General features: G+C 42.7%; 1 protein-coding gene across 1 annotated transcript; it reads right to left on the bottom strand.

Annotated features, from left to right (window-relative positions):
- Positions 1–485: 485 nt before the first annotated feature.
- LOC123138921 (dehydrin DHN3-like) lies at positions 486–1,439 on the bottom strand. The gene is made up of 2 exons (XM_044558773.1): positions 1,154–1,439; positions 486–1,051 (listed from the first exon to the last, which is right to left on the bottom strand). Exons 1-2 carry the CDS (start codon positions 1,349–1,351, stop codon positions 761–763), a joined length of 489 nt encoding a protein of 162 aa, XP_044414708.1. The 5' UTR covers positions 1,352–1,439; the 3' UTR covers positions 486–760.
- Between the last annotated feature and the right edge of the window lie 7,990 nt (positions 1,440–9,429).

The following is a 9,429-nucleotide window of genomic DNA, read 5'->3' as shown; positions in this document are numbered from 1 at the left end:
TCTGGTAAAAAAATCAAATGCTCCAGAAAGACTAATTTTAGAGCATTGATTTTATTTTTATAACCCTGACCTCCACAAATATCATTGCATTACGAATTTTTGCATGTAGGTAAAACATTCATCAGCGTGTAAAAAAATTCAGAATTTTTTAAATTTATTCATATTTTACTATTCATCAGTGTGCATGTGAGCTCGAGCATAGAGGAAAACTTTCGGCGGTGGGGATTTTTCTTTGGTGGCTATGCACTCTGTTTTGTTGATCTCCGACAGTGCCGTTCATTTATGATCCACGGCGCATGCAACATCCTCCGAGTTAGTAAAATCAAGATCTGTATGTGTATTTTTGGTGTGCCTTATTTTTTGATACTTCCAAAAAATTTCAACAATTGCCTAGAATGCTCCAAATTCTCTTAAAACATTTTACCATGCAATGTACAATATGTCTCACAAAATTTCGAAAAATGCAATAACATAGAAAGCTCAAGTAAAGACCAAAATATAATGCAGTATATCCCCATATAATAAATACACAATGCAACCAAAAAAAAATCACACATCGAAGTACAGAGTGCAAAACGTCCCGGGTACATACAAATACAAGCAAGCAACCCAAATTCAAGTCCACTAAACTCAGAACTCGGATATTACGAGTGAGCTAGCTCACTTTATTTCGGGAAGTTCTACTGTATCTCCATCTTATTATTCTGCAAAGGTGGCCAGCTCGGCACCCCAACTCTCAAGTAGCTGCCGCGGGCCGCGCTCAGTGCTGTCCGGGCAGCTTCTCCTTGATCTTGTCCATGATGCCCTTCTTTTCGCCAGTGCCGTCGGTGCCGTGCGTCCCCGTGCCGGTCACTCCGGTGTGTCCTTGCTGCCCGTAGGTGCCGCCAGTGGCTGCTGTACCATGCGCCCCGGTGCCGGTCATTCCGGTGTGACCCTGCTGCCCATAGGTGCCAGCGGTCTGTTGCTGGTCGCCATGGCCACCGGGGAGCTTCTCCTTGATCTTCCCCTTGATGCCCTTCTTCCTCCTCCCGCCCATGCCATCATCCTCAGACTATCACGACGAACGAGAAAATTCAGTCGTTGATGCATTTAAACGGGAAAATGCAAATTACAACTAGTGTTAGCAACAAGCAAGAAGTGTATGTACACGCACCGAGCTGGAGCTACTAGAGCTGCCGGAGCGCTGCAGGATCCCTCCGGCCTTGTGCTCCTCCCTCGTGGGCTGGAAATGCCCACCAGCGGCCGCGCCGGTGCCCACGCCGCCGTGCGCCCCCATGCCGGTGCCGACGCCATGTCCGGCCACCGGGTTGCCGTACTCGTCGACGCGGTTAGTCGCCTGGCCGTGCTCCATCTTGCACAGATGCTGATCTTGATTCCCTTAGAAATCTGGTGTGTTGTCTTGCTCACTTGATCACTTAGCTGCACCTTGTGGTTGTGGAAGCAGGTGCAGCACGAGGCCCAATTTATAAGCCGTCTGCGGCGAGGGGATATGATCGCCGGAGGCACTACGTGTGCGGGCATGAGTGGGCTGGCCGGCGGGAGCCGGTGACTAGTGACTCCCCATTAAAGAGAGGCCGGACGTGTGCAGCTACTGGACGCGTCCGGGATGCCACGTCTCAGCTTGTTCTCGAGGTAGAAGTGATGACACACGTGCGGGGGATAGTCCCCGAAACACGTTCTCTCCGCTTGCAAAAGTCGTCTTGTTTGCTTTGGAAGATGAAAGCTGGAATTGTCGGCATGGAACGAAAACCAAACAAAATAGACCAAACCCATGTATTTCATTATTATAAGGACTGTGCTAACCATCAGTCGACTCGTGATTAGCAACAGATCCGCACATCTGCACAACCTTCGATCGATCCTTCAGCTCGTCCCGCTGCGTCGTTTCTCCCGCTTCCACTGATTTTTTTCCTTCTCTCAAAAATTGTAGTAAATTGCTAGTGATTTTTTCTGGTTTTTCGCTGCATAATATGAAAAGAAAATAAAAGTGCTTGAAAGAGGATTCAAACCCAGGTCTATGTAATACCTATTGAGCCTAATAACCAACTAAGCCACCTTTTGTTGTTGTCTTTTGTAGAATGACAATGTTATTTGAACCTTTCTTATTTCTGCCATATCAAAAGAAAAAATAAAGTTTGGCTTGGTAACTTTGGCAATGACCAGCGTGATAACTATGGTCTGAGTAACATGATAACTATACCATGATAAGGCTGGTAACTACAGTACAAGAAGGTTAAAAGCATGGGAAAGTATGATAATTTAACATAGAAATTACCGGTGAAATGTTTCAAAAACTTTTTCCCCTTGGATGAAAGACACCATGGTGTTTAAACATAAAATATTAGTTATCAAGTCTGCGATGATACATCATCATGTTATTTACACAAAAATTATCGGGTGTATGTTTAGTTATCATGTCTATGGTGCATATATTACCATGTTATTTCCACAAAATTTACCAAGGGTATGGTTTCAAACAAAAAACTCTCTTGGTAAAAGTTGTCGTGATGTTTGTGCGCAAGTTACCATGTCCGCAATGAGTATATTAACATGCTATTTCCGTGGAAATTATTGGGGGTATGGTATCAACAACTACTTTTTCTCTTGATCAAAGTTACCACGGTGTTTTTGCGTGAGTTATCACGCCGAGGTGTGTATGTTACCATGCTATTTAGGTAGAAGTTATCGGGGTATGTTTTCCACAACTTTTTCACCCGGTTCAAAAAGTAAACACGACATTTGTATGTGAATAATCAACTCTACGGTGCATACATTAGCATTTTATTTACGCGTAAGTTATCAGAAATGTTCTTAACAACTTTTTTCTCTCAGGTCAAAATTATCACGGTGTTTGTGCATAGTCTATCAGGTCCGTGGTGTGTAAATTATCATGCTTCTTACACATAAGCTACGAGGGGATGGTTTCAAACAACTTTTTTTCCTCGGGTAAAAGTAATCAATGTTTGTGAATGAGTTATCAGGTCTGGGATGTGTAAATTATCATGCTATTTACACATAAGCTACCGGGGGGGTGTATTCTACCGCATGTAGCCCATGTTGATAACTATAGTCCATCGAGCATGGTAACTCCGTAATAACCATGTTGATAACTATAGTACATTTAGGCCGATAACTACATAGTAATCATGTTGGTAACTATAGTACATCTAGCCCGGTAACTACATAATAACCATGTTGTGGGATGGTGCATCTTGTCCATTCTTCAAAAGTTAAATGCGGGAGGACAGACGTTGGAGATTCCTAATCTACCCAATCCCTCTCAAATCAAGTGCACACTAAAGTATCATTTTCAGAAATCAGATCATTGATTATACATTTCTTTCTCGATCTAAGATTATTTCCTATGAATCATCGTCATTGCGTGTTTACGTAAAGATAAATACGAATAAGAAAGAAATAGGGGGACGAGAGAGTGATGGAGATTCCTCAAAGAAGAGAGAAAAAGAAAACATCGTGGAATGGTCAAAAGAGTGCGACGTGCTTCCTTTTACACAACAATTAATCTAATTGAGCTGGCTAGTACACTAGTAGAAAAACACCAATTAGTCCCGGTTCGAAAGAGCCTTTAGTCCCGATTCATGAACCGGGACTAATGGGTTGTTACAAATACCTCCACCCATTAGTCCCGGTTCAAACACGAACCGGGACAGATGTGCCTCCACGTGGCCGGTCCATCGAGCCCAGTCAGGGGGGCCTTTGGTCCCGGTTGGTGGCACCAACCGGGACCAAAAGTCCATGCTTTTTTTTTCCAAAAGTGGCTGCTTTAGGGGTTTTGGGGGTTATTTTTAGGTTGTTATTAGCTAGCTAATAGAGAGAAGTGTCCTCTCTTATATCTTCGTCCTTGGTTTATCAACGCTGCTGCTATGTTCATTTCACCCGCTGATATAACATGCTCATGCATGCTCGCATCATACATCATCATATATAATAACAAGTCCTACTAATATCATGCATCATCATACAACTTCTACTCGTTATTAATAATAAGTCATACGATCCTCATCCTCATAGTCATCGAACCCAACCCTACATAATTGTTCTTAGCACATGATCATTAGTATCAGGTAGGACCTAAACAACCTTAAGGTAAAATAGCATAAAACAATATAGACCCTGACTCTCCATTATGAAGAATGGCGATCATCCTGTCTCCAATTCTTGCCCTTCGCTGCTTGTTGCTTCCAAGAAGCTCCTTACGACTGTCCATACATTTTTTCCATTCTTTGATTGTTATGTCTCCACTTCTTTTAGAAATCCGGTATGGATAGTTGAGATTTGTAGGACGACCTGGTTGTATGTTCAAAACATGAAGGCTACCATGCGTATACATCAGATGAGGCACACAATCATTCGGGATTATCTGTTGAAAAACATAGTAATAACTTCGTAGTTAGCAATAATGTACTAGTTTTAGAAGTGTGCAAAAAGATGCACAGATGTTGTAATAGTAAAAAATAATCTTACCAGGGTATCTCCATGGTAGTTACCGTAGTTCAACACGTGCACTAGTGGCACGTATTGACCATAATGTTGAGGAGTTTGATTGTAGATATTGTAATTCTCAAGATCAGTCCAAAATGCGACCAGATGATTTTTCTCCTGATAAGTTAATTCGGAGCCTTCGGTGTAGTAGGTTCTGTCTACCATCTTTCGCACATTCTTTGAAGAATGAAAATAAGCTGTCAATGGAGATAAGTTGTAAACTATTTTGAAATAAACAATATAAATTACTTAATAATTATGTTAAGCTCACATGGGGGAAGAATTGGAGGTGTATCCACAAGGACCCAAATCTAAGGTCTCTCTTGCTCGATTGTAGGATCACCAAGATCCATGGTGACAAGCATACCGTCATCAAGACCATATATCTTGCAAAGTGCTTCCCAATTTTTGCAACCAAAATGGGTTACACTTTGAGCATTGTACAACTTTACTTGAAAATCCACACCATGATGGGTACTTAGGATAATGTTTTTGGTTTCGAAACTTTCATGGTCTTTAAAACCCATCCTCTCCAAGACATAGCGTCTTGCAAAGCATGGGATAAGCTAGTCGAATTGGAAAAGATGAAAAATGTTGTCATGATTAAAATAGTTGAAGTCATGATTAATTACAAAAAAAACTATTGTCGTCGGTTGCGTACCGTATGAACATCGAAGGTCTCCTCGAGCTTAATGCTGAAGCGACGATCTTCGTCCAGCTCAATGAACCTGTCGCAGATACCTCGGTCGTCGTGGCACTAGTCGCACTCCCCCGGACGGTTTTCGTCGTCCGAGTACGACATTTCCGGCCTATGTTCATAATTCTAATATTAAACTAGATTATTAATCATGGGTTGACTATCGGTGATGTACGTAGCTCCTCCTTTCATTCCCGAGTGCATTATTACATCGAATTGTCTAGCACACGGGAATGAAGGAGAACTTATCCGATATGAGCATTCAATAAGCAAAATCAAATCATAAAATAAGCAAAACCAAATCATAAAATAAAGTAGTATTCAAATTAGCATGCATTCAATAATTATAAGCAAAAGTACATCATCTCTTGGTGTCCGTACATCGTCGAATATTATCACTGAAAGAACATGCGGTGCCCCCATGTTTGGTTTTGGTAATTGATGACAATCTCTATGGACTAATGGTTGTCTTGAGTTATATTTGAAGGATTTGTCCATAGGCTTTTCTTGAAGTCCATGTGTTGGTTTCAAGGAGTTTATGAGTTGAACAAGGTGCTATTAAGGAATTATCCAAAGATTGATCATGCGAGTGTTGAGCTTATTGCAAGCATGTCTTGAAGAAGAAGGTTGTGTGATCATTCATGTTTACCTTCAATACATCGTCCAAATGAAGAGAGTTGCAAAGATTCAAGGTTGATCAAGACTAAGTCAATAGTGAATCAAGTTGATCAACTCACAAAGCATAGAAGATGTACCGAGAGGGATCAAGTGATCCCATGGTATGGTAAGCATTGTCCATTGCACTTTATGTACTAACCCATGGTCTATGTGAGAGTTGTATGTGGGGTTAGGTATGTATCCATGGGCTTGCGTCAAGAGGAAGATATCATACAACCCATGGAAAGGATGACATCAAGTGGTGATTGTCATCAAGATTGCCGTGTGCAAGTTCAAGTGGAGCATCACGAAGAGATCAAGTGCTTGAATCTTGCCATCCATTGTGGTGTCAATGGACTTGTGAAGATGTGCCGAAGAGTGGCTCACCCATAGTGAATTATGGGGGAGCAATCATCTAGTCTTCATCGAGCCAACGCAATCAAGAAAGGTGGTCCAACTTGAGGGAGTCAAGATCGTCTTCATCAAGCTCAAGTGGACCATGTGCAAGGCAAAGTTTTTCCCTTGATAGGTTTTCTATTTTACCGGTCTTGTGGTGGTAGTTGGGAGACTGAGTTATAGGATCGTTTGACGTACTATCAAGGGGGGCTCTCAAGTTGGTAGCTTGATCGTATCGTTAGTAGAGAGCTGAAACCATTGCATCCTTGCATCATGTTTCTTGGTTCTTGTTTGGTTATATTTGTGAGTCTTAGAGCTTATGGTCATCTTGATGACAAGCTTGAGTTCATCGAAAACGGAGTTCGCATGCGTCTTCTATGATGTTTTCGGTGTTGGAGGTTTTACCGGTCTTATCCGATGAAGGGTTCTCACCATTTTCTTATAAGACCTTTCTCATTTTCTTATTCTTGATATTTCTATCAATATTGTGTTATCCCATGTCGTTAGCTTTCCAACAAACTTGGTTTCATTGAATTCGGAGTCCGTTTGCAAAAGTTGTGGCTGTTTTGGTAAAGGCTGCAGCGGTACTACCGTGACTAGAGCGGATGTAATTTTTTACTACCGCTCTAGAGCGGTACTACCGCGGCTCCTGAGCGGTAGTACCGCTCCAGAGAAGTACTACCATGGCTCCTAAGTGGTAGTACCGCTCCGGACCAAAAACTCGTGTTTTCTCTCTCGTTGGGCTGTTTTGACCGTGCTAAGCGGTAGTACCGCTCCTCCAAGCGGTAGTACCGCTTGTGCACGACCTGAGCACATAATGGTTGGATTCGGGAGGTCCTATAAAAGGGGGTCTTCTTCCCCAATGAACCTAATCCCTTGAGCTCGTGTTCTTCCCCCATTGTTGACCTTCTTCGAGCTTGCTAACTCTCAATCCCTCCATGGATTCTTGCTAGTTCTTGAGGGAAAAGAGAGAGGAGATCTAGATCCACGTTTCCACCAATCACTTTCTCCTCTAAGTGAGGGGAACCCCTTGGATCTAGATCTTGGAGTTCTTCGTGTTCTTCTTTCGTTCTTTCTCTCATTTTCCTCCCTAGCATTAGTTGCTTTGGTGGGATTTGGGAGAGAAGGACTTGGGCACTCCGTGTGCCCTTGCCATTGCATTTGGTGCATCAGTTTGAGTTCTCCACGGTGATACGTGGAAGTGAAGTTTGAGAAGCTTATTACTCTTGGGTGTTTGGGCACCCTAGAGCTTGTTCCTCTTGGGTGCCTTGGTGCCCTAGACGGTTGGTGGTGTTCGGAGCTCAATCATTGTGGTGTAAAGCTCCGGGCAAGCGTCGGGGTCTCCAATTAGGTTGTGGAGATCGCCCCGAGCAATTTGACGGGTACGGATGACCGCCCCCAAGGGTTTCCAAAGTGTACGGGTTCGGTGACCGCCCCCAAGGGTCGCCATTTGTACGGGTTCGGTGACCGCCCTCAAGGGCCCCTTAGTGGAATCACGACATCTTGCATTCTGCGAGGGCGTGAGGAAATTACGGTGGCCCTAGTGGCTTCTTGGGGAGCATTGTGCCTCCACACCGCTCCAAACGGAGATTAGCATCCGCAAGGGTGTGAACTTCGGGATACATCGTCGTCTCCGCGTGCCTCGGTTATCTCTTACCCGAGCCCCTTTACTTATGCACTTTACTTTGTGATAGCCATATTGTTTTTGTCATATATCTTGCTATCACATAGTTGCTTATCTTGCTTAGCATAAGTTGTTGGTGCACATAGGTGACCTATTTGTTGTAGGTTTTGTGCTTGACAAATTAACCGCTAGGTTTATTCCGCATTTGTTCAAGCCTAAACCGTAATTATTTTAAAGCGCCTATTCAGCCCCCCCTCTAGGCGACATCCTCGATCTTTCAATTGGTATCAGAGCCTCGTCTCTCTTTTTTAGGCTTAACCGCCTAGAGTGTAAAGATGTCTACTAGGGGATTAGGATTCTCTGACACACTTAGTTTCGATGGCACAAATTTTGATGTTTGGGTAATTCGCATGCTTAATCTCTTTAGGCTCATGGACCCAAATTTAGAGCGAATTGTAGATATGGGTTTTTCTCCTCCAAAGGATCCCCAAAGATTATCTTTAGAGGATGAGAAAAACTCTTATCTCAATGCTCAAGCTTCTAATGTGCTTTTTGATGCTTTGAGCAATGTAGTTATTTTTCAACTCATGCCGTTCCGGGATGCTCATGAGTTGTGGACAAAGCTTCAAGATAAATATGGTGTGTCCAATATTTGGGATGATTGTTCCCCCTCCACCTCCGGTCGTATAGTCTTCTCAACTTCTTCTACTTCACCTACATGTGGTTTGCCACAAGGTAATGATATGGTGAGTAGTGTTGGTCATTGCAATGGTGATAGTATGCTTATTGTGGATGATCCTTCATCACTATATTATTGTAATGCTCCTTCTTTGGGCTTTAACACTTCGAGCACTCCAAATGTTTCACATGCTTGTGTTGATAGTCCTTGCATATCATGTAGAAATTGCTTGACTAAATCGCATGATGATATGCTTGCTATGTCTTGTTGCCATGATAAAAATGCATCTATTTCCTCGAATTATTGTGCTAACAATGTAGAGGAAACCGAACACTCCATGGAACAAGATGTGGTGTTTAATGGTGCCTCAAGGGATCCTACATCATCATCTATTGCTTTTTGCCTTATGGCTAAGGCATCAAAGGTATCTCCTACTTTGTACCCCAATATGTCTCTTGATGATGATGTTGATGCTAATGATGATGAGGATGATGATGAAGAGAATGATAATGTTGCCTCCTTAAAAACTAAGGGGGAGATGATTTTTAAAGCTCTTCATAAAACTAAAATTGCTTGTTCCAACTTCATGGAAATTATGTCCATTGCCATTGAGGGCAACAAATATATTGAGGAGTTGGAATCTCATCTCGAGGAGCATGAGGTCACCATTGAGAAAATGGAAGCTCATGGGCGTGATTACGCAAATGAGATCGTGGAGCTATCTCAAGCTCTTGAACATGAACAAACCACCTCCAAATCTCTTGAGGAGACTTTTGCTCTAGAATTATCTAGAGTGAGGGAATCTCATGATAGAGCTCTTGATGTGGCCAACGATTTCAAAACTAAAAATGCTAAGCTTGAAGTTTATCATGC

This window comes from Triticum aestivum, chromosome 6B, assembly GCF_018294505.1.
Source record: "Triticum aestivum cultivar Chinese Spring chromosome 6B, IWGSC CS RefSeq v2.1, whole genome shotgun sequence".
In the NCBI taxonomy this organism is placed as follows: domain Eukaryota; kingdom Viridiplantae; phylum Streptophyta; class Magnoliopsida; order Poales; family Poaceae; genus Triticum; species Triticum aestivum.
The sequence above is the reverse complement of the archived record's forward strand: the minus strand, read 5'-3'. Positions and strand labels throughout refer to the sequence as shown.

Coding starts and splice junctions, on each gene's coding strand:
- LOC123138921 (XM_044558773.1), bottom strand. CDS start 1,351: ATGGAGCACGGCCAGGCGACTAACCGCGTCGACGAGTACGGCAACCCG. Junction 1,052..1,153: donor GCTCTAGTAGCTCCAGCTCG/GTGCGTGTACAT, acceptor TCGTCGTGATAG/TCTGAGGATGATGGCATGGG.